Source organism: Pithys albifrons, chromosome 5 (assembly GCF_047495875.1).
Source record: "Pithys albifrons albifrons isolate INPA30051 chromosome 5, PitAlb_v1, whole genome shotgun sequence".
NCBI lineage: Eukaryota > Metazoa > Chordata > Aves > Passeriformes > Thamnophilidae > Pithys > Pithys albifrons.
Genome location: NC_092462.1, coordinates 49,097,420 through 49,122,504, shown reverse-complemented (window position 1 = coordinate 49,122,504; position 25,085 = coordinate 49,097,420). Strand labels below are relative to the sequence as shown.

At 37.8% G+C, this 25,085-nt stretch overlaps 2 protein-coding genes across 3 annotated transcripts in view; both read right to left on the bottom strand.

Moving 5' to 3' along the window:
• The window catches only part of NFXL1 (nuclear transcription factor, X-box binding like 1), a 47,997-nt gene extending 36,450 nt beyond the window's left edge, over positions 1-11,547 (bottom strand). The window contains exons 1-11 of the mRNA XM_071556540.1: positions 11,237-11,547; positions 9,855-10,025; positions 9,408-9,517; positions 7,205-7,338; positions 5,622-5,800; positions 5,292-5,453; positions 5,086-5,186; positions 3,761-3,875; positions 3,309-3,433; positions 2,222-2,344; positions 752-842 (exon numbers count right to left, since the gene is read on the bottom strand). Coding sequence (XP_071412641.1) covers positions 752-842; positions 2,222-2,344; positions 3,309-3,433; positions 3,761-3,875; positions 5,086-5,186; positions 5,292-5,453; positions 5,622-5,800; positions 7,205-7,338; positions 9,408-9,517; positions 9,855-10,025; positions 11,237-11,393 — 1,468 coding nt within the window. The 5' untranslated portion in view covers positions 11,394-11,547. The remainder of the gene's footprint in view (positions 1-751; positions 843-2,221; positions 2,345-3,308; positions 3,434-3,760; positions 3,876-5,085; positions 5,187-5,291; positions 5,454-5,621; positions 5,801-7,204; positions 7,339-9,407; positions 9,518-9,854; positions 10,026-11,236) is intronic.
• An 830-nt stretch (positions 11,548-12,377) lies between these two features.
• On the bottom strand, positions 12,378-22,627 carry CNGA1 (cyclic nucleotide gated channel subunit alpha 1). Of its 2 annotated transcripts, XM_071555199.1 has the most exons (8): positions 22,453-22,627; positions 19,119-19,282; positions 18,860-18,919; positions 18,444-18,476; positions 18,241-18,342; positions 17,075-17,182; positions 16,820-16,926; positions 12,378-15,941 (listed from the first exon to the last, which is right to left on the bottom strand). In XM_071555199.1, exons 2-8 carry the CDS (start codon positions 19,244-19,246, stop codon positions 14,536-14,538), a joined length of 1,944 nt encoding a protein of 647 aa, XP_071411300.1. In that variant the 5' UTR covers positions 19,247-19,282; positions 22,453-22,627; the 3' UTR covers positions 12,378-14,535. The 2 variants fall into 2 exon arrangements, with proteins under 2 accessions (XP_071411300.1, XP_071411299.1); XM_071555198.1 differs by lacking the exons at positions 19,119-19,282; positions 22,453-22,627 and having other exon boundaries at positions 18,860-18,922.
• Between the last annotated feature and the right edge of the window lie 2,458 nt (positions 22,628-25,085).

Here is a 25,085-nt window from a genome sequence, read left to right as displayed (position 1 = left end):
ACTGGCTGAAGAAGCTGTGAATTACTTCTTGAGTTGTTGCAATTTATAGTTCAGAGTACTAAGGGAAATTACATAGGCTACTCAGCTGCTGTTCCAGCAGGGCAGCAGCTTCTGTGGGGAAAATTGCGGAGAGGGCAGACAATTTTTCAGTCATTCCAATGTAATCCCATACCAAGCAAATGTCAAAGCAATTGGCCAGGATAAAAGCTGCCAGGTAATTCTGGCCATTTCCAGCATCTTTTTAACCAAGGTCACTGCAAACAGAAGTAAACTTTATTGCTGTCCCTCATACAGTCAGTAACAAGTTCTTACTTTCTTTTAACAGCAAGATACCAACACACATTCAAATTCCATCATATTTTTTAAGACCACTTCTACCACATGTTGTATCCTAGAATTTTTAAAAGCCATCCAGACTCAACTAGCAAGAATCATTTCTGTATGTATTTGGATTTTGTTGCCTATTCAGTGAATAGAATAATTTTGAACAGAATTATTACCGGAAAAAAAAGCCAAGCCGTAGCTTTTGAATTACACAGTTGGAAAGAGGAACAATCAACAGGTAAAAACTCAGGTTGCCATTGTGTAAATCTTTAAATTCTAATCAGCACTTTCAAATGCACTGCCTCCACAAAAAGCCCACATGCAACAAGTGAAAGAATTCATTAAGCACCACAGAGTCATACAAGCATAAAATTTGGCAAAAATAAACCATATTCCATCACTACAGGAATTCTTCACCTATTCTTACCTCTGTGGCAACCTGAAGGGCATTTGTGATTTCTGCAGCCTAGAGTCCGCCCGCAGACTTGATCACAAGGTGGACAGTTTCCAGAGCAGCACTATTGAAAAAAAAAACAACCCAAACACTCTATATCTGAAAATTTAGAAATTTCTGGTATACATTTTCCCTGTTCTACTATCTCATTTTTTCAATATTTATTTAAAAATGTCAATGCACTTTAGACAAATTTCCTCAAACTCATGCCAGAAAGGAGGCCACCTCTAAAGTAGTTGAAAAAAAATTCAGATTATAAAATAGTAAGAAAACACACATTTGAAAGCATCATTTCAACACACTAAAAAGGCAGAGGGCTTCAAAAAAAAGCATAAGAACATTTAGAAGTTCAAATTCTTTTAATATTTTAATCCAAAGTAATTTTAGAAGATTACACAGAGAACATCCAACTATTGCCCCATTACTCTGCAATTTCTTCCACTGCTATGTTATATTGTCCCTGGCACAAAAATGTTGCTTAGCATTTTTTTAAACACATTTTACCTTTGTAGTAAAGGTCAGATAACTTTAGGGTCAGTTTTATACTATCTATTCTTATATAAATTAGTAAGGAGAAAGAATCAGAACATATCACACCACCACCACATTGGTGAATGCCAGGGCAGGAGGGAACCCTGGGGTTTTTTTCTATTATCTTGAAAGGTACCCTCCTTGCAACCTGTATAACAAAGGAGGAAAAGAAACATGGATTTTTTTATAATAAAGATGTCACGGTTGCATTTACTTGTTTTGTAATCTTTTAACACAGAGTAAATTCACTTTAGCAGTAATATCAAAAACCACCTAAGAATAAAACTGGTTTTTCATGCCTATTTGTGGTAAGAAGTCCAACATTCATAATGTATTAATTCACAAATAGCAGGCAGCTTTCAAGCTTTCTTGAATGAATAAACCAAAAAAATAGCTCTGAGTATCAACTACTCTTTTAACCTCAAGTACGAAGGGAAACCAAACTCCAATTCCCAATTGTCAGACCACTGCTGTTTGCAGTGGTGCTTATTAGATGAGATAGAATGCTGGACTATGAAAAATAAAAGCATGTTCCTTACAATGTTATGACAGATTCCCAGCTCTGCCTACAAAGTTAGGAAATAAATGGGTTTAACTACTGCAGAATGCATAAAGCTCAGAAACTACTTGAGAATCTGAAAGCAAAACTGCCTTCTGGAAATGGACAGTTGTCAAAATTCCTTCCCAGTTTTTAAGGCTACTTAGATTTTCTTGATGACATGCTGCTCAGAGAATTCTAGTACACTGAAAACTAATCTGAATGACACTAAAGAAAACTTCTCTTTCTATACAGTATCATGAGGTGCAGCAACAAATTGATGTGATTTTTATATAGTATAAAATATTGTATCTAAATTTTGAAAGAAGTTACCTGAACAATACATTTGAGAAAGATCACCCCTGGACACTCACCTTTCTCCGACACTGGTGCTTTTGGCAATCACGAATTTTAGTACACTTTGTTTCACACAGATACGGCTTATGACATGGCATGCGTTTAGTGTGCTTCCCACAGCGACACTGCTTTTCAACCTCCTGGGCAGCAAGAGAGGGGAAAAAAGCAGGGTGTTTTTAATACAAAAAGCAAAAAAATTTGGAAACCAAAACATTCTACTACTATCTGTAAAGAAAAGTACATGGGAAAGTAACATCACACTGCTCTGTCACAACAGGAAGTGTATCACGTTCTCTGAGCAGATTACCTATCTGTGCAGTGACTCCTTGGGGACCTTGAGTTGGTATTGCAAACACTGTGCTCGAGATGCCACCGCACTGTAGGCTCAGTCTCACTCAGATGGAAGTAACTTCAGAGGAACCATGCAAGTGTGTAGTGCAAGATGTCAAGTGGAAACATAAAACAAATTCATACAAAAAAAGTACCCCTCCTGCACAGTAAACTAGAGTCATCTATCATGTAATAATAAGATGTACATGAGCAGGTTTATCTGACTTTCATCCTGGCTATTACATGCTAAGTACTTTCACCATAGACTTTGTAGCCAAAGCTGTCTGAGGAAGAGAAAACTGAGACCAGACAGAGCAAGGACTTTATAGCACAGAACACAGATGCTCCACAGATATTTGGAGCAGAGCAAAACTTTATTTTCTTACAAACAAGAAAGTAATATTATGTTACAGCACCTCCTATTTCACTCATGAAGGAATATCATAATGTGACAAAGCCACAAGGAAGCTAGACTATCTGGGGGAAAAAATTGTCTTTTAGGGCATAAATAATTAAAATATTGAAAAAACAAAACCAAGCCCAAACAATAAGACACTCATCTATGCCTGCACTCAGATACTTAATGCTCAGCTACTTATTCAGAAACATGTTGGGGTGGCAGGTGAATAGCAAAAGAACGTGTTGCTTTCACTGAACATAAACTCATAGATTTTGTGATAAATGCAACTTCATTTTCCTTAGGAGACTTGCACCGTTCCAGGCAAATAGTTTAAAAACCTGAACAAAATGGGAACCCGCTACAGCAAGACTAACCTGTCTGCATATTTCACAGGGACCGCGATGACAGCGCTGTGAACATTTATGGATGCCACATTCCAGAACTTTGTCACAACTATCACCACAGGTGGGCACATCTTCTGTACAAGGCAATGTAAACTCTGTGTGAAGAGACAAAAGTACAAGTAAACATATTTAGAAAAAAAAAGCCAAAATATTTAGGAAAAAAATGCAAAGTGTAATGAGTTCAAATGCCAATTCTCTCTCATTTTTTGAAAAGCCTCTCTAGAATGACTCAGTTATTCACATCACAAACTAAATCCCTGGTATAAATCTTTGGAAGCTATGCAAAAAAGTTAATCTACTGTCACAGTTGACTGCAAGAACTTTTTATAGACCCTGCCCTGCAAAATTAAGCCAAACTACTGACTGTCAAAGAGTGGATGACCCTTTTTATCATCTTAATAAAAAAAAAAAAAGCAACTTACTTGTTTTTCCACATGGACAGGACCTTTTCCCAGAACGAGGACATTCTCCACAGGGACCAGCATGACAAATTTGTTCACATGTGTGATTACCACATGGCAAACATTTCCCACACACCTAGAAAACTCAGAAAGAACAAGAGAATGCAATGTAATGGAACTACATACCAAGACAAAGCAACCTAAGGGGAAAAAGAAGGAATGAGCCACATCTGGATGAAATCTAACTGTTTCTGAATTTTGTTAAAAAATCTTACATTTCCTGAGTTCACCAAATAAAAGTGATCGTCCCTGCAGTAATCCTCACCTTGAAGATCACTGTATACTGAGGAGTTAGGGGTTCAGATAAAGTAATCCAGGTCTGTGCTGCACAAACAGCTTAACCTTCAGGCTTGCATTGTGCTGCATATCCACTTTGCCAATTTACTGTAGCAAATTGGAGGCAGCTCCCACTTGGTACCAGTGATAATGGTGTGTGCATGTCCTTGCCTTTATCTAGAAGTGTAGCAAGAAGTTCTCATCTGAACATCCTTTCTGTTTGACAGCAGAAATTATGATCAAATATGCTTCCTCATAGCAAAATCCTACAACAGTTTCAGTGACCAAAATGGGGAACTTCTTTTTACAGATGGGGTCTGCACTGCATGCTGCACGTGGATTTGAAGCCCACTCTATTCTGCACAGCTTGGAGTTCCAAACTTCTGAAGGGACATACTACATTTTATATTTTACTCCTTTTCTATATGGTGTTAGCTGAAATAAACAGCATTTTAATCAATACTTCACAGAGGCCAAGTGGCTTCCTTCCTGGGATCAGAATGACCGACTACCTCCTGGTGCAGCCTCCTCCCTGTCATTTAAATTTTTTTTAATTATTTATACTTTTTACAGTCTGTCAATCCATAGCCTTGGTCTCTAGCATAATCTGCAAATACACTTCAATGAATGAATCACAAAACTTGCATTCTGTTACAGTGATGAGAAGTAAATAAGCATGAAACTCTTGTCTACTAAGCTGTGGTTTCATACGTATTTTTGAAAGGCAACAGCTGAAACTTCAACCTCAAGAAAACAGAATACACAAAATCAAATTCACTGCTACCCTAACCCTAGAACAATTCAAGAACAGTGACATTTTAATTACTGTAAGAAATTAACTAAGCCACCAACTAAATCTGTTCTCAGACACTGCTGCTTATATTTTTGATTGCACTCTCTAAACTTAACAAATAAAATTATTTTCTTACTGAGTTTTTCCAAGCCTTAACACACTAAGCAATCAAATTTTAGTGATAAGAAGTAAGTTAAAAAGTATAGCTTCAACATACCTGATCACATTGCCACTGAGGACTTGCACAAAGTCTTTCTGCTGTCTGTCTTCCACAGATACACCGCTGTTTACTGACACGTGGACAAGGCTGACAATCTCCTGTATGTAATGGCAAAATGACATTGAGAGTAGGGATCACAAAAGGATGATGCATCTTAACAACTGAAAGAACTATTCCTCTGAAGTTTATGAAGGCAGGTCTACCTGCGTGACAGGAACTCTCACAAGTGTGCTGTCCACACAGTAACATTCGTCCACATGGCAGACGACAAGACCACTCCTTGGCACTGCACCTCCGGGGCACTGGCTTCGCCTTCTTACAGTGACAGGTTGTTGTGACCATCTTTGGGCAAGGTGGACAGGGTCCTAATTACAGGAAACAGAATATCTTACTAATGGCCATTCAGAAAATGCAGCCTTAACTACATCTCTTTTACTCTTGAGCATTTTAAATATACTTAACAGATTTTAAGTAAAACTCCATAACAGCTACATAAATACAAGTCACACAGCGAAGAAAGGCAAAGGATTTACCTGGATGACAAAGCAGCAAACATTTATGACCACAAGAAGGTTTGAATTCCCTCTCACAAATCTGACCACAGGAGTGAGGAACCAGCCATGGGTCCACTGTTGGATTCTCCACTTTTCCACAGTAACAGTAATACTTACTGGGCGTTTCAGAGCGTTTGTATTCAAACCTACATTTTGGGCTACAAAAAGGGAAAAAGAAGTGAAAAGAAGAAAAAGCAGTTTTTATCATTTTCCCTTCTCAAGATGGTTTCAATGCTACCAATTAGCATTTTGACAATTACTGTAACCAATAACAACATAATTAAATTTAAAATATACACTGAAGGTCTTTCTATATGTCAGATTTTACAGTCCATTCCTTAGAATGTCTAAGGAACAGCCCTGTCATTGCAATCTCTTTTCTCTAATATATACAGACAAAAATTCAGCAGAACAAAAATCAGAACAATTTTTATGTCAGGCAATACCAAAAGAACGTATTCAATGAAGAGCTAACCTACTTAAACAGAACCAATTAAAAAAGGGATTAAAACCAAGGGGTTTACTAGCAGCTATCTATGTAAGCCACATAAAACAAAGTTTAGCGATGCTATGAAAATTATGCATAATAATATCTAGATTGAAGATGCACACCTTTATTTGTTACCCTTGATGTTGACAGAAATTAAAAAACTAATTATTGCTAAAAGTGACAGGCACTAGAGGTCTGGAACTTTTAAGTGCCACAGGCCCTTCAGGCTTTCATGTGCAAGTCATGGATGAGGGAGGCAACAGAGGGAAGGACACACAAAGCAGTTCACATTTCTGGCTACACTGGCAAAAGACAACAGACAAGGAGCTCCTTCTCATAGAACAACAGGGACTTTGAAAGACCTATGCACCTGTTTTCATAAAATAAAATGTCAATTTGCCCTGATATAATACATTACAGACCATAAAGCACTTCTCAATAGTGACTGCATAGCTTTAGCATGTGCTTAAATGTAAAATAAAATACCATTTCCCTTGAATTGTTTTTCATTATAAACATCATGCTAAAACACAAAACTAGTTTATAGTAGAACAAGTGTTATCAATTTGAGATGCTGCCTGCCAAAAATTTGATACTTTAATTTTCTAAGCAAACCTGCTTAGAAATGTATACACGCAGCCACAATATTACCTCCTTCTTTACAGAATCTCAAGTAAAACTGCAAGACTGGCTCAAGTCATACAGAAACTAAAAAAAGGAAAAAATTAAATCCCTACATCTCGCTATTTTAGAGCCATTTTCAAAAGCAAGCAATATGTAAAGCCATTCAGAAATAAATACTAGAAGCTGAGACACATGATAGATAAGTTACCTTCTCAGAGGTTAAAACAATTTGATGCAGCAGGTTTTTAATATGACTGTGAAATATGCCTGAATTATGCCAGTGAAAACTTTAAAATAATTTTTAAAAATCAATAGAAAGGTAAATCTTCTTAACTCTTTTTCTTTGCTGTGCACATCATTTACAAGTACCATTCCTTTCTAAAGTAACACCAGTTTACATAGCTTTCACAACAGAAATAACTTTGTAAATGTACCACTAGGAGCTCACCATGGCCAGGGATAATCTTTCTTCCCAAAATCATCATCCGTCAAAGGAGAAGACACCAGGAAAAGGCTGTCCTTGGCCCACTTTTGGATACACACCAGGTGAAATATACAAAAGCACCCACAACAGCTCCAGACCTAAAGAGCAGACATAAGTGTCAGTGCTTCAAATTAGCTTTCTTTCTGTTTCTGTTGATAAACATCCACAGTCTCTAAAAACAGACAAGCTTTCACTTTTTCCTTTAAAAATGGGGTTTCAGAGATAGATTATACCTGTTGTTAGATCAATACAGGCATTTTATTGTTACGGATTCATACCTATAATCTTTTCTGTCTGATTCCTGTGGGAAGTTTCAGTTGAAGGTTATGGAGGCAACATAATCAGAGGAATGTTGATTTAAACATACCGTTGGAGGTCGTGTAGCACAAACTGATGCCCAACATAGGACTACTGCCAGCTTAGCTCTGTTCAGTCACAGCTGTAAAGGCCTGAGAGATGAGGACTCCACCACTCTCCTGGGCAACATACGCCAAGTGTCACACTACCTTCCTAGAACCCAATCTGCACCTCTCAAGCCTCAGTTTATGCCACTGTCCCTTAATACACCACCTGGCACCACAAAGATGATTTGGCTCCACCCAATAACAGTTTGATAAGAAAAGTGCAGCAGAAAGTTTATTTTTTTAATAACTGACAAGTGTTATAAAATTATACTGTGAAAACATGGAGAGTTTTGCCTTTAGCTTACGGAGAACAAAGTCAATGACATAAGTTTCTAGAAGTACAGTAACTAACTTCCCGAAACCAAAGTTAAGCAGGAGACATTAAGTAAACAAACACACTTGAGTGAAATGTTACAAACTCAAAATAACTAACAAACCACTGAGTTATTAGACTTTCAAGCTATCAGATCATCTCACTCCTGCTGAGATTAACTCTATCAAGAGACATAGAACTTCAAACTCAAGCTAACATATTTGATGCCTAAAGATTTTAGTGTGTTTTTGTGTATTTTTAGAATCATGTAAGTTGCATATCTTCTCCTAGGTTGCTCACAACCTAAAGTCAGTTAATAAAGCTCTTTCTCACACACTGTAAACTTTCTCATGCCCAGCCAAGGCCATGGTGTTTTTGAGAAGCCACCTGTAGATAGTGAGAAAACAAAACATAAGAGGTCCTGGAAGATCTCCAAGGGGCAGTTCTGAGGACCCCTATGGGTGGGGCACAGAGGGAAATAAAGATCATGGTAGCCTATTGACATCTCATATGTAAATTACTAGAAAAGTTATAAAATTGTAACATTCCTGGTCAGGTATGTACAGACCTTCTGATGTGCCTCAGAAGCATCTAATAAAGGTAACCTGTATATCTTTCTCCATTAAAACTATTTCGGAGCGTCTGTTTTCACAGGAGTAGGCAACATATTCATTAAGGTCTCAAAAAACATGGATTAAGTATGTTAAGAATTCTCACAAAACATAATGCATTTTTTTAAAAGTTACTGACTATAATTTCATTGAGTACTTGTGGTCCATGCATATTCATTATAAGAAATTAAAACATCTTCTGCACTTCTTTTCTTAATGTTACACATACAGTTGCAAACATGTTTTTGATTCACGTAACTACAACAGAAACAAGGTTTAACCTGTCAAAGGAAAGTTAATACATAACAATAAAAGTGAAAAAAAATTTGTCCTGAAGTCTCTCCCATATAAAATGTACCTATATGACACATGATGAACTTCTGACGTGCACACTTCTCTTTCACGTAGGTGATCAGCACTGGGGGCAGCAAAATTTATCTTAGCTCCCCTGCTACAAATCTAATAAAAGTATCTCTTAACTTCTCAGTATATCTTGCTTTGGTGTTTGCTACACCATAGCTTATTGAATACACGATTGCAAGCACTAGCTTTCAAGCACTTGTTTTTTTACATCTGCTACTCTCTTAAATTTAAAAAAAGCCATTTTAAATTATGATAACAAACATATCTCAAAAAAACACATATTCTTATTACAAGCTACATATATAAGCATTTATGTCTCCAAGTGCTCCAGAATCCAAAGATGTGAGTGCTGTGCTTAGTACTCTTACCATTTTAAAGCTATCAATCCCATGAATTACCTCAGTAATATAATTAAACACAAGTTATTCAGACAGTTATATTTGGTTTATTCTAAAATATTACTGTAAAGTACTTACAGCTTGGTTCCTTTTAACTGAAGCAATGCAGATGAGACATGTCATAGCCCCTGACTGAAAAGCTTCATTCATGTACTGTCTGGTACGTTCCAGTTCACTTGCATCTCCATCTTTAATGTATAAAGATTTTTAAAGCAATCAGTAATGTTTAATCTGCTATTTTGTATATGCTGAGACTGTTGCAAAAGTTGGGGTTTTTTCTTTGAATAAAGCCAGTCATGTATTATTATAAAACCACATTTAAGACAGTTTAAAACTATCCCATGGCTTCTGCATGGAAAGACAAGAAGTACTGTCAGCATGCATGGCTGGGAACAAATATTTTTAACAGCACAACATCAGGATAGATTTCCTTCCAATTACTGAAAAATTCTAAAACTTAGACAATAATACAGTATTGTTTATGCTTTCATACCAAAATAAAAGTTAATAAATGCAAAAAATTACCAGTTTGACTGGTGTAAATGGTAAATGTTTTGTCCAAAATCTTTCCTTGTTTTACTTCAGCATCTTCATCATCATCTTCGGATGAGGAGCTTAACTGGTCTTCAACCAGCTTTTTTGCTGCAGCCTGATTAGCCTTCTTAATTTCATCAAATTTCTTCAGTGAAGATAACTCTATTAAGAGAAAATACTAACAATGATGAATACCATGACAGTTTATCATAACACTACATTCATTTCTACATACTTTCAACTCTCTTTTTCTTTACAGAGCTTACTGATTTTACTTTTATGGGCTACATTTTCAATACCACACAAGAACAGATAAATTGTATTTACTTCATTACTGTGCAATATCCATAAAATTCACAGAAAGAATTATCTATCAATTACTGCTGACAAATCCAACCGAACACACCAGAATATATGCATCTATAATGCTGCTTTATGGGGAGGATACTTTAAAAAACCTCACACATCCCACACAAACACAACTTCCATAGCATGAGGAATAAAAAAAGAAGCCATGCAATTCTTGACAACCGCTATAATTTGCAGATACTCTACAGATAACTCTCCCAGCACTTGGTATTTCTTCAATTATGACTTTCAACCCCATAAAGTCTTTACTGCAGTAGTATGTTCATGCTATTTCACAGGTGTCAACACTAAAAGCGACAGGGTATTTTAATACAAGCTTTTTTTGAAGTTACTGCATGTGAAATAAAGGAAGTTTCTCACAGAGGTACAAAATTACATTACAGTGTTCATAATAAACCAAAATGCCTCTAAGATAACATGCCACGGAAATATAAAGGTCTTCAGCAGATCACAGGTCTTAAGTACCTCCTAATTTTCCGTATCAGGTTATTGCACCCAATATATTCACTAGGGTTTTGTCAACTTTGTTTTAAAGTTTTTCTTAAGAAACTATGCTGCCACTTAAAAGAGCTCCGTCTTAGGCACTTCTCTGACGTGTTTCACGAGGATTAGCTTGCACTCACAGCTGTCCCAAAGCCCGCACCTTTCGCAGACCCGAGCGACGCGGGTGCCTAACCAGAGCAGCCAACGATGCGTGTCCCTGCCGGGTCACTACCCTGGGTATTTCCAACCGTGCGAAGAAACTGATGCTCCATCCATTTCTTCACATTTCACTTTTATGCTCCGAGGGCATGGTCTGTGCGCCCTGCGGAGCCCCCTCCGCCGCCCGAGGCCTCCGCGTCCCCCACGGGCAGGACCCGGCACGTGGCGCACACCGGCCCGAACCTCCCTTCCCGCGACACCGGGGCCAGCCCCGACCCGGTCACCTGCAGGGGCTCCGGGACACCGCGGCTGCCCCGCCCGGCACCCCGCAGCCCGGGCGGGCGGCAGGACGCGACACTCACCGCTGGCCGTCTCGCCGAGGGGCCCCGCGGCCGCAGCGCGGGCACCGCCGCGGGCCCTCGGGGCCGGGGGCCGGGCAGCCGCCGCGGCTCGGGCGAGCCCGTCCCCGGGCCTGGCGCGGCCGCGGCCCCGGCCGCCCTGGCGCCAGGCAGCCTCCATTTCTCCTCCGCCAGTGAGCCGAAGACGGTGCAGAAAGAGCAACCCCGGCAGAGCCGCCCCGAGGGCAACGCTGCTCCCCTCGCCTGCCCTCCCCGGTGGCGGCGGCACGGACGGCGCTGCTTCAGCAGCAGCGCGACTACAGCACCCAGCGCCCACCTCCCGGCGCGACTACAGCTCCCAGCGCGCCCCGCGCCGCGGGCGGGGCACCCGGCACCGCCCCCAAGCTCTGCAGACACGCCCTGCCGGCGCGCCGGGCAGGGTTCGCGTTCCGCTGTCATCGAGGCGCACGGGACGGAGCTGCCTCCCGCCGTCCCCGAGGCACACGAGGCTGGGGTCGCCTCCCGCCGTCCCCGAGGCACGCGGGGCCAGGGCGCCTCCCGCCGTCACCGAGGCACACGAGGCTGGGGTCGCCTCCCGCCGTCCCCGAGGCACGCGGGGCCAGGGCGCCTCCCGCTGTCACCGAGGCACACGGATCTGCGGGTTGGAAAAGGGCTGAGACCACCCAGTCCGGCCCTTACCCCTGCACTGCCAAGCCCACCACCGAGCCGTGTCCCTGAGTGCCATATCTATACAGCTTTTAAATACCTCCACCGCTTCGCTGGACAACCTGTTCCAGTGCTTGGCAACCCTTTCGGTGAAGGCATTTTGACTCGTATCCAAACCAGACCTTCTCTGGCGCAACTTGAGGCCATTCCCTCTCATCCTGACCCTTGTTACTTGGGAGAAGAGCCCGCTCCCCACCTCGGTCCCATCTCCCTTTAGGGAGCTGTAGGGGACGTTAATGTCTCTTCGGAGCCTCCTTCACTCCCTAGAGCGAGTTTCTGGCTGCTCTTGCCGTGGTACGCGGTTCTTGCCTGCGTTCTTCATAGCTCCACTTCAGAGTATGACAGTCAAAAACCAACCGCAAAGCCTGTTTAGACACTTTACTGAAGTATATCCAGAAAGTCTTACTGAACAGAAATACATATTGAGGAACATGTGTGCCTCCTGATAAGTTCTGACAAATAAGGACAGGTTGAAATAAGTTTTAATTTTACAGATATTTCCTTATAGCACTTATGCCAGGAGAAAATTCCACATTTAGCTTTTTTTTCAGCAAATGCATTCTCATAAGAGTTAAGTAATACAAGATTTCCATCATAAGGAGTCTCAAAATAGTAAGCAAACTACCTAACAGAGGACAATTCTGGTTTTCTGTGTTTTTTTGAAGTGTTTTAAATCAAAGAATCTTTATCCTCAAGAAAGAGGCAGCTGGTGAACACAACTCATGTCTTAGACTGAAGAATCGATGCAAGAAAAAGGGTTAACAGGAGGTCTTTCCCTTTATTAATTACAACTAATATACTATTACACCTTTCTCTAATACAAAGTCTTAAACACTTCAACAAAGGAGAAAAGTGCTTCCTAAGTGCCTAGAGAAATATGGCATGGCCATGTAGGATGCTGCTGGCATACAGATTGAAAATTATATTTAAGACCTGAGTTGGTATAATGCTGATTGCAAAGTCCAATACTCACAGTATAGTTAAATGGCAAAATAATGCTTGTTCTGTACGCAGGGTTAGAGTCTTTAGTGGCAGGATGGCATACTCTTTCCCCTCATCAGCTCAGTAAGCCATTTGTCATTCAAAGCACAGGATCAACAGTGGATGAAAGCCATTTCATATTTATATTTATCCTTGTTGTTCCATATATATCCTACGCATTAAGTACTTCATAACATTTAACCCTTGCAGTGAAATCCAGAGTTATTTATAAATCTCTGGCATTATGGAAAGCATCAACTTCACAAAAAGTAAAACAACCAGAAAGGAATACACTTTATAACATATCCAATTTATAATTAGTGACAGCAGCATGTACGTATGTATTTTTTAAGAGTGGCAGTCCAATTGTCCAGGATAATCAACTTGCCCTAAATACAGAATTATTCATCCTCTCATTGCAGTCCCTTTCTTCACTCCCTTTCATTAAATGTATCTAATGTTAAGTGCCTATGATCAAATTCTACTGAAAATACCCAGCGGAGACTAAGAAAACCACTTTTTGCCAATGAAAAAGACATAAATTAGGGGAAATCTAAGAAGTTAATGCTTCTTAAAGCAGTTGAAAATGGGTATAACCTATAAAACAGTGGATTTTACTATCTTAAACGTAGTTATGAAGAAAGATATATCCTATGATGGAAAAAATAACCTGTTTAGTCATATTCTTTCCTGAACAGTAGCTACAGAAGACACTTTAGGGAGAATTTGACCTCTTCTTGTTGTGTCTGCCTCTTGCACAAGCATCACATTAGGGACATAAACATTTTTCATCACAGATCATAAAACCTTCATAGTCTGTGTCCAGCAGCCACATGATTACATGGAGCAAAACAGTCCTCAATGTTAAGTATTTGTTAGTGTTGTGAGAAGAACAGCTAGATTTTGGACCATTCATATCTATCACACTCGTGCTTTAAAAAGTTGTATTTTCTCCTCTCTCTATTACTATGCATGTATTATCCTGAAAAATGCACCACTTCAAACTGCCCACTTAACGTTTCAAGAAATCAGCCAAGGTGAACCAAATGAAGTAATAGTTTTTTTTAAATCTTACAGCCTTCAGTACTCTCTCCTGCATTGTAGATATACTTAATTCTTGATATGATGTCCCATACTTAGTTAACCTTATGTTAATCAATAGATATTAAAATGTGTTCATTTATACAACAGTTTAATATAAAAGTTAATAACTTCAAATAATATAATTGTTATCAAAACTTTTCTTCTTTCCCTAAGCAGATACAAAAATTATTTTAAAATAGTCAGCAAAACTTCCAATATTTGTCAATATATGACTGTATATAGACTGAATGCATTTGCTGCAGGGCAGTGTGACATATACTACATAATGCATTAGCAGATAATACCACCTGTTTGTGCAAGAGTGGTTATCTTCCATTCTCATTTTTTATTCTTTTGCTGCCTGAAACCTGCCAAATATGTGCTCCTTGTAGAAAATTAGTGCCATTGACTCAACAAAAAACTTTTTGTAATTAATAGTAAGGTCCAACAAATATTAGAAATTCATATATTCAGGCCCGTTCAGGATTTGACCCTAAGTCTTATTGGCAGTCTCCAGTGTTTTAATCTACTTTTCACAATCCAGGTTTGTCTGTGGATGGATCTGCTTCTTCTAAGTCTGCAAACTCTTCCTCTATAACTGGCTTCAATATTTTCTCTATCTGCGTAAGTCTTTTCTTAAGTTTCTGTTGTGCACCGTCATACTCAGCCAACAACCTGGCAAACTTTGTTTGTAACCTGTCCATTGCTCGTTCCATGTAGGCGACCTTCTCTTCAAGATCTTTAGGATCACTTCCTAAATTTGCAATTTCAATGTCCAGCAACCCATCTTTCATTAGGATTTGCTTGCCTTTTTCTTCCAGCATAGCCTTTGCATCTGGATACTCTGTTAAAGCCTCCATAAGATCATCTTTAGACAAACAAAACAAGTCCGAGTAGCCAATACTTTTAATATTGGCTGTTCTTCGATTGCCAGCTTTGCTACCCTTTATATTAAGAATGCTGATTTCTCCAAAGTAGCTGCCATCACTTAGGACCACAAATTGAGTAATTCCATCATCAGCAACTACTGCCAGCTTGCCTTCTTTGATAATGTACATCTCTCGTCCAATGTCTCCTTTTCTGCAAATATAATCTCCAGGACTGTATACTTGTGGCTGGAGTTTTAAAACCAGTTCAACCAGCAGACCAGCTTCACAGTCCGCAAAAATACGAACTTTTTTTAGCGTTTCCAGGTGAACATTGATTGCAATCTCTGCTTTTAGTTTATCTGGCAGATACTTCAAGACTTCTCTTTCATCCACAGCCTTTTTGTTTGTCCACAGGTAGTCAAACCACTTTATAACTCGTTTTTCCATGTCTTTACTCACATTCCGAAAGTGCATATACTGCTTGATAGCATCAATCCTTGCTTGAAACTCTGCCCTGGCCGCATTCATGTTGGAGATCATAGAGCCCATATTACCAACAATGGTAGCGAAAATCAATACTCCAACCAAGAAGTCAACAACCACGAAAAAATACTCAGAATCTCTTACAGGAGGGGGTGTTTCTCCGATAGTAGTCAGGGTCAGTGTTGACCAGTAGAGACTGTAGACATATTTTCTAGTCAGACGGGCAAATTCAGGATCAGAAGTGTTGGGGTAGACCCATGTGTCAGCCCCAAATCCAATGGCTTTTGAGATTGAGTAGTACACACAGGCATTCCAGTGAATAATAATCACAATGTACATGACAAGATTAGAGATCCTGAAGATATTTGGGTAGTTTGTCCTTGTTTCTGTTCGCTGGAAGAATTCAAACATCCGAGCTACTCTGAGTAGTCTGTTTATTCTTAATTCCGGGTAATTCAATCCTAACTTAAAGTATAAGAGATCAGTTGGTATGATTGACAGAAAATCTAATTTGAATTGAAAAGATTTCTTATATTTCTCTCTAAGCTTTTGTTCTTCTTTCACCAGAAGACCTTGCTCCAGGTAACCTGAAATAAAATTATAAACAATAAAAACTCTACAACTTCAAATATGTTGTGTTTATTGTCAGTCCAAAACTACTTTGAAAAAATATTTTGAGTGCAACTTCCAGACTGAATATAACTTCTATTATTTTTTAATACACAATTTTTTATTTCCAAATATTCAGCTTAGTGCTGTATGGTTCAGCTTGAGCTAAACTACGCAACTTTGAAAGATAAACATTTTAAGCTCTTTTTCTTTCCCTCCACTTTTCCACTACGGTGAACATCTGAAAAAAAAGCCAACTTCCCTCCCAAAAAACCTCCACAGGCTATAGGAAGCGTGGTTAATAATGTAAAGAATTTGGACACAGGAATTTCAGTTCCATATTGAGTATATCTACTCAGTATCTCTGGATATAGGATAAGATTGTTTAAAAGTTACGGATTAAGTTAAGGGGAATGTCTTGCTTGCCCAGTCACCTTGAAAATCAAGAAAGTGTTTGAATCTCCTCTTAATTTAAAAAAAAAAACAACCAACCAACCAAAACAAAACAAAAAAACACAACCCCCCCAACAAATTTAGGTGCTGATTATTTAGGTGCTAATTTATATGCTAACCCCTGATCCTCACTTGGCTACATTCCATGTTTATTTGGTTTTGGTGAGTCTGCTGAAGGCAGAACAGCTTGTATCTGGCATACCTCAGGTTTTATATATTCTTTGAGAAATGCATCAATTTCTCCTACTTTTACAGGTCACAGGCTAGTCTTTCAGAAATCTACTCTTCATTCTTGCACCTCATTGAGAGCATTTAGGTAATACAAGCAGTAGTGTTTTGAATATTTTAAAAAAACATGATAAAAATAAATGAAAAGGAGGAATTAATCATTAAGTATAGTTACCTGTCCTTGTCCGTACAAACATGTCAGCAACATAAATGGCATCAGAAACATAATCAATAATAAACCATGCTGCTAAGTAGTCATGCTGAAGCTCATCAAAACAGGCTCTGAATAGAAAAACACAAAAGTAAATTACCATGAAATGAAAAAAAAAAAAACTTGCATAAAATCAGTGATTAATAAAATATTTTTAATCTACTTAGGGATATTATGAGTTGCTAGAAGTTCTATATAGTCACTGAAGGAGTACATCACCTAGCGATAATCATGGTCCAGTTGTACATGACAGGCATTGTGATGCAAAACAACCAGTTGTAATATATATTTCCTGATGGATCAATGGTGAAAATTTCTTTCTTCTTCCTAAGGGATAAGCAGAGGGAGAAAAAGGGGATTTAATGAGGGATTTGAAATACACATAAAAAATTTTGAGGAAGAAAGCATTCTAGAAATTGTTATTGTAAAATAAATGCTCTTCATTAAGCTTCCTTGATTGAATGCATGGACAATGTGAAACTGTTGTAACTTGGAAGGTATAAGCAGGGGGAGAAAAAGGGGATTTAATGAGGGATTTGAAATACACATAAAAAATTTTGAGGAAGAAAGCATTCTAGAAATTGTTATTGTAAAATAAATGGTCTTCATTAAGCTTCCTTGATTGAATGCATGGACAATATGAAGCTGTTGTAACTTGGGATACAAACTTTAGAATTTAAATTTTTCTGCACAAAATTACCTTGGCAGTCCCACTCCAGTTTACAGTGGCACATGTAATTTTAAATGTCATGTTTTTACCATCAAAACAACTGTCTAGTCTGATAATTGATTTTATCATCTTTAAAAAAAACCTCAACTTATGCTGTGACTACTAGTCCTTAAATAAGTGAGATAAATCATTCCTACCATTTCTTTCTTGCTGCAAAAAGTCTAGATCTGAGAACAATAAAACATTGGCATAGTTTACATAAAGAAACCAAAGAATGGGCAATCATACACACAAGTTCCTACTGCACTGTTTTAAGTTACAGTTCCTTAGGCAGAAAATTATGAATTTACCATGGAAAAGATAAAGCAAAAACTTTTAGATCACAGAAGAGTTTAATTGCTTGTAGGTGCCTTTGTGTGTGGAAGAGAATGCTTTACACCAGCACATCTATTGCTGCAGGGTGTTATCCAAGAAATATTAGATAATCAGAATCCAGAGAAGATTTGTCAATTATTTTCTGCAGATCACTTCCATGCGTGCATATTTCTGTCATCCACATAGAAGTTGTCAAAACAACTCTATAGAGAACAACAGCAGTCCATACACCCATTCACTAGAGTATAAACATCTTTACAGGATGTCTGTGAATGGATTTAATCTTACGCCAAAAGCAATTTTATTAGACAGCAAAACAACCTAAATGAAAAATACTTACTCTTCTATATATTCTTTCTTCTTGGACTTATCTTTATTTCTAATTTTCTCCTTTTTTTCTTTGTTCTTTTGTGTTTCTCCATCCTTTTTTTTTTCTGGCTTACTAAGAAATAGATGTATATTTTCTGTTGTTAAAGACCAAGTTAAAGCATATTTAGAAAAAAATAAATATATTTTAAATAGTATGATTACTCTTTGTCTTACCTCTTCCTTTCTTTTTTCATTTTCTTCTCCTCCCTAAGAAAAAGAAAAATATGATAGGCTCATGGGATGCACATACCCCTTGCTTCTACATGTATTTATTTATTTATTAGAATCATCTGCATTCAGTAAGAATAACATTATACCTAGGTGCTTGACCTTCAAAAACTAATTTTTTTATTGTAGTCACCTATAAGTACTTTTATTTTAATAGATACAATACCAGTAACTTTGCTATTGAGAATGCTTATCATAACTGATGTGCATGAAGTGAAAATATACATGCAGTTTCTTTTGGAATTACCTGGATGATATAACTGTTTCTAAAGAAATTATTAACACATATAATTCTTCTTCATTTATGCTTAAACAACCAATATTGCAGTACTCTCATTTTATGAAATGACAAAGTTACTTACGCATCTTTATTACTATTATTGTTAATATTGTAGCATGCAAAGACACCAGGTAGATATTGCCTGGGGAACAACAAAACAACACAGTTAAATGGTATCTGCCAAAATACAAAAACATCACCTAAATGTTTACAATAAACAATATATCATAGTTTTAAAAACTTAGTATATTACTAGGAGTGAAGAAAATTAGATGATGGCAGATATTTGTGCTTAGATAATCCTATGCAATCATCCAACTAAAATGAAAACAACCCAACACAAAATAGTATATTTTACATACCTGTTTTCCTCTCTGTGCATTGACCCAGGGTCCTTACCAGTGTCTTGCACTACCACACTAGGAACCATCATATGGGACTGATGGGCCTCAATCACTCCAACCTTCATGGTCAAGTTTGTCTTAACTTGGGTAATTGAGGAATACTGATTAAAAAAAAAATCAAGTCATTTCACAACTAGAAGAGGCAATTTTTTTTTCCCTAAAGATGAATCCTTTACACCCTTGCTTCCCCGAAAACCAACAAGAATATTTTCAGTTTCCTGTCTCCCATGACATTCCCACCAGACAAGAAAAAGCGCTGTGGGTCCTTCAATGTGCTGAATGACCAGGCAACTGATGCTAAAAAGAATGCATAACACATCTTTCTCCTGAGCCTGGAGACATATTTGAAAATATTTAGACAATTGTATTTGAAACATCAATCACCGTTTCATTTGATTTTGAAGCAAACGGTCAAAATTTTTTTTGTATCAAAATGTATAAACAGATTCATGGACAGATGGCATCTTGAAAACCAGACTAAAATTCATCCACTGATTGTAAATTCAGTCTACATTTCAGTGTGTGTGATACTTGAGAGTTATACTCTGTTGAGAGCAGTGAGTAGGTTCTATGAATAGGAAGGTAAGACTGATGCAGTAATTTCCTAATTCACATGGCAGGTAGTATATGAAGATCTAAACAAAAATGTTAATGGTTCTTTGTGCCCGGTTTGTTCATCTCAACTAAAAAAAATATTGAAAATATTTTATAACTAATATAGTGCATTTTGCAGCACAATTTTTTAGCGCTGGGGTAATTAACTGCTGCTCTCCTTTTTCACCACTTATTTGTACAATGCTGTCAGTTATATCTTGGCATCAGTAAGACTGCCAACTCTTTGGGCCTGAGTTGTGCCAGTAAGTGTGGTCAGTTCTTGACAGGGCCATCTAGAGAAGGTTATAAAACAGAGGATATCCACTGCAGTAACAATATCCTGTGTATGTGAAATCAGACTATAAAAGTGTCTATAAGACACAAACTGACAAATGAGTGGCTGTACCTCTAACAAGTGAAGTCAAATGACATAGAATGAAGCACTCTTAAAGAAAGAACTTCCATTCTGTACTCAAGCAAACTGCAAAACAGAAGTGGGACGATACACCTGCCATATTACTGACAGACTTACCTGACTTCCCTTATTAGTAAATGAAAATAAAAGTACAGGAGATAGGAGAGGAAACTCATCTTTCCAGCACTCATTAGACATGAATGACACATGGTGCAAAAAATAACACAACAATATACAACATTCTACAAAACAGAAAAATTGAAGATTAAGACATGTTCTTCTGTGAATAGTCCCAAATGTAGTCCAACATTGTTGGTCAGTCTTTAAATGCTTAAGAGCAAGGATCAGGTTTAAGATAAATAGACCTAAAAACATACTAAATTTCTACAATATCATAAACATTAGCTTAAATTCACCACAAGCTTAAAAGCTTTAACAGGGTTCCACTGACTTACTCTAAAGATAAACTGTGTTTGAAAGTGTGAAGATTGAAATTATGCCAGGTTGAATTAAGCAGCTTTATGTCTGCTTACAGATGCTCTGAAAGCATTGCTAATGCTGCCACAGAATTCCATCCGGATTAAACCTATACCCTCTACAGAGCCACACAAATGATGGTGTAAAATAAAGCTGTGTCCAACTCAGCACCAGACAAATACAAATGCACTGATCTCAAGAGGAATCATTTCTCCAACAGAGTGGGCTTTAACCCAGTCAGTTCATGTTAGGACTCCCAGTACCAGCACTTCTACATAGGCACTCATTTTTCATTTTTCTATTTGGTCGTTGAGTCTTCCTTAGTTTCAAGAAAAACAACCAAAAAATTCTTTGACTTTGTGCTCTCCAAACATACTAATTTGCAGTTGTACTAGAGATCCAAGATAATGTTAAAATAGAATATGTCCAAAAATCATACCCATCCAGAGCTAGAGACTGGCAAAAATCTGTATCCTCTACATTCCCCTGTTCTTCAGATAAATAGGATTTTCTGTGCATTTTTGCAAATTAACAGATTCCCCTGGCTCAGTTAGTGTCTATTGTAAGTGGAAGCATTGTGGGATACTTTGAGTTCTGTGAAAGGAGCTGTGGCAGCCGTGTGTAGGACTTGCTGGGAAGAACTGCCATTTGGGGGAGGACTGGACATTTCATATTACTGAGGCACTGGAAGAATTAAGTGGCACAGAAATTGAAGTATTGACTACCCTGTAGTCTCAAAATACTAAATCTGAATGTCAGACTTAGATGAGTGCTGTACCAGGTTGTTTTCCTTCTCAATCAGTCAGGATATGCAGCACAAGAATATCTTCAAAGTCCACTAGTCTCAAAGCACATTGTGGGGACATTTTAAATTCCCAAGCCTAAGACACAGAAATGCTAATGCAGCATGTGCAAGTTGGACAGACACAGTGATTAGTCCTTGTTTGGGCACTGTGGTTACCTCATTACAACATCTGTGTGACAAACTCCCCATACTGGGAACAGTAGAAAATGTCATGTAAAGCTCAGTGGGTCTACAACTCTCCTTAATGCATTTTTTTATTGTATTATACATGTTTCTAAAGAAATATTTCAGATTTTTTTACTAAATTCTATCACAACCATATTTCCTATTCTGTAATCACACATATTTTTCTTAAACTGTTACACTCTCACAAATTGTTACAGTGCTTTTATTTTTGTAGCTCAATGCTCATTTTCACATTATCATATTCAGGTAGTAAGTTCAAAAGGTAATACAGATTGGTGTTTTCGTTAGAGACATTTTAGATTTCTACCATATTGGTTTTACTCTGTAATCAAAATAGTTTTCTTTTACTATATTGAATTTTTAAATGTAACTACTATGATAAACAACCAAGTTTTCAACCATTATGACCTGAAAACTAATTATATGAATTACTATACATCAAAATCTTTAAGGCTGCAAGAAAATGAAGGCAGTATTATCCTTTTGCATGATTGCAGTGAATGGAAGATCAGCTTCCATCTCTTCTGCTCTTCTATTTTATCTATTTCTCCCTTTCTTATGGGTCCACCGTGTTCACTTCTTTAGTCATAATTTTCAGAGAGAAAATGCTTTTAGTAAGGATATCCTGGACCAGACTTTGGCATCTTATAAAGGTCTGATTTTTAACTTTACAAAAAGCGTAAAAAAATCTTCATTAACATTGAAATCTGCTGTGTCCTACAACAAGATCTCTCTTTTCTAACATGCTAAAGGTCCTTAGGAGTTCTGCAATAAGCAATTTCGAGTGTGCTTACCTTGGGAAGGTATTCTGCTGCTTCTAATAGAGATTTCAGTCCTTTAAATCAGCCACGTTTCCTTACTACATAAGCAGAGCCACATGAAAAGCTAAATGTAATAAACATTTCATAAATAAATCTTTTAATTATTCATTTCTCAAAGAGCCAGTCCCATGTGCAGTCCCTCTGAATTATTCCCATGGAAGGACATGAATAGTAGAAGAGGATTTCCTTGACCTAGTGATGGATTTTGAGATTTAGAGAGAGATGAAAGTGACAGTGGCAGTCACTCTTATCCCTGCCTGAGCAGAAGCTTACCAGCCCTATCTACATGCACAAGAAGTGACAAATATTTGAGCATGCTCTGTCCTGAAACTGAAAACAAGTATTGTAAATTACTATATACTCAGTATTGTCTGCTCACCTGTTTTCTTAATGTTGCAGATGCTTTTTTACTGTAGTGACAGGTCTTTACTAGAATAGATAAAACTGTAAATGGACATCTCCTGTTCATTTTAGCGTGTATATCATAGGGCGGAAGTTCTTAAATAGTCTAACACAACATATTTTGATGCTTAAAAAATCCCATGAATCCCATGAATATATATTTAGTGGAAAATGCCACAATGATGAAGTTTTAAGACAGTTGGTCCATTTCTAGGAAAGAGAATATGCATTTTAAATTTAAAGAATAAAAATTGTGATAATACAAGCGTAATGACCAACAAGGAAATGCATAATCTTATGCACATTGAAGGCAGATACATCCATTTATAGTAAGATATCCAACATAACAAGTATATAAAAAAATTGAATAATCCTCTAATTTCTGGCATATGTTTCACCATTGTCTTCGAAGGGCTGAAATATAACTCCTATCATAAAACCATAGATAGGAAAGGAATCTCAGAAGGTCACTGCATCCAACTAGTACTGAATCATGATCAGTTTTGCCTCTGTCATTCTCATGGGTTTTGCCTGGCTTGCAATCTGAAAGATTCAATGTTCAAGGCTGCACAGAAATTTTGTGAATATATAGAGGCACTGGGTGTCTGGGACATATGCCTTGTTGTGTGTCAAAGAGGAGATGATACATCTTTTTATTCTGGTATAGAACAATCATTTTTATTATAAAATAAGCACTCCTGTAAAGCAACTCTAACTTATTTTTTTCTTATTTACTTTGCTATGGAGTTTTTCAATGTTCTCAAACAGAGGAAGATGAGTCCTACTGGGCCAGACCAGTTCCTTGTGACAGTGGCCAGGCCCTCACTTACTTGCAAAGAAGTTTGCAGGACAAATCGTATGTGAGCTCAATGCAATGGTGTCAATTCTGCCCTCCTTTAAAAGCCAATTACATAGTTGTCATTGACTTCAATGATGATTTTATTAGTTTAGCATAAATATTTTTCCATGGATATTTTTCCTATCATTCTGTATTCCAGTGAAGTAAACCTTGACTGATAGAAGAATGCACTAGTGGATTATAGTTTTAGTAGACCAATTTGAATCTATTTTTGTATCTTGCATTGTCATCATCTGTAATTCTTCTCAATCCTATTAAGGGTACCTACAGTGTCGGATACCCATAACCAAAACACTAGATACATTTTACATATGTATTATTTATAAATAAGCAGGTTTTAATGGCACAACATTGCCTTTCAGCTTACTGCATTGTAGCTATGTAAACAATGAGTGTTTGGATTGGGACCATGGTTTTGGCAGGCTTATTTTTCTGCAAATACTGTTTTGTCTTGTCTAGTGCTGATGTAATTTCGGCAAATAATGTCATGTCAGAAGTGTTGTAGCTGTGTTGAGTGAAGTGTCATGAAGCACAATTGGCTCCAACAAGGTTTGGTGACTGGAAAACCATCAGTGCCAACCGTGTCTCTACCAGCAGATGGTACTGTATTTTTACTTTAGGGTTAACTGGTGTGTGATAGAGAGTGACGTATAAACCCTTTAAGAGTTGTGTTTGTGTGTTAGATTCCCATGTGCAGATGAGGCTGGAATCACAGAGCACCGGAGAGCTTGTAAGCACTCTCAAGCATGCAGCACAGCACCATGCAGTGTGCTCAAAGCATCTTGCAGGTCCAGACTCTAGTTTTTGCATGATTACTTTGAGCAGAGATTAGCATTTCTGAAATGTCATGCTGTGTCTGGCCATGCCCAGCAGTTTTTTCTGTGCCCTAAGACAAACCTGCAATAAGGCTATCTTTGTGCCTTCCAGGTTCGGTGGGTTTTTCTCCCCTGAGATACCTCCTTACCTTTCAGCTTGAAAGCTGCAAGTGACAGAGCAAATGGCTAGCCAGAAAACTCTCTGAAAAATACTAGATCTTCATTCAGTAGTATCACTGCAAGAAAGAATAATTGTAGTGACGCTGCAGGAGTGCCAGAAACTCTGAACTATCAGGATTTTTGTTCAACAGAATTTTATTTTAAGTTAAAATAGCATAGGTAACCTGGGTTAGTTTCACAGAACAATGATGATAAAATGTTCACACATACAAAAGGGGTTCAACTGAGATTAATTCTGCGTAAAGAAAATCATCAATATATAATATTGTCACTGGTAAGAGTGGTAGAAAATGCACTGTAGTTAAAATAGATTTAATAAATCTAACCTTGCTTGTCTTTCATTCATTGTA

Coding starts and splice junctions, on each gene's coding strand:
- CNGA1 (XM_071555199.1), bottom strand. CDS start 19,246: ATGAAGGTTGGAGTGATTGAGGCCCATCAGTCCCATATGATGGTTCCT. Junction 18,343..18,443: donor ATGAAAAAAGAAAGGAAGAG/GTAAGACAAAGA, acceptor TCTATTTCTTAG/TAAGCCAGAAAAAAAAAAGG. Junction 15,942..16,819: donor GTTTGTACGGACAAGGACAG/GTAACTATACTT, acceptor ATTTTATTTCAG/GTTACCTGGAGCAAGGTCTT.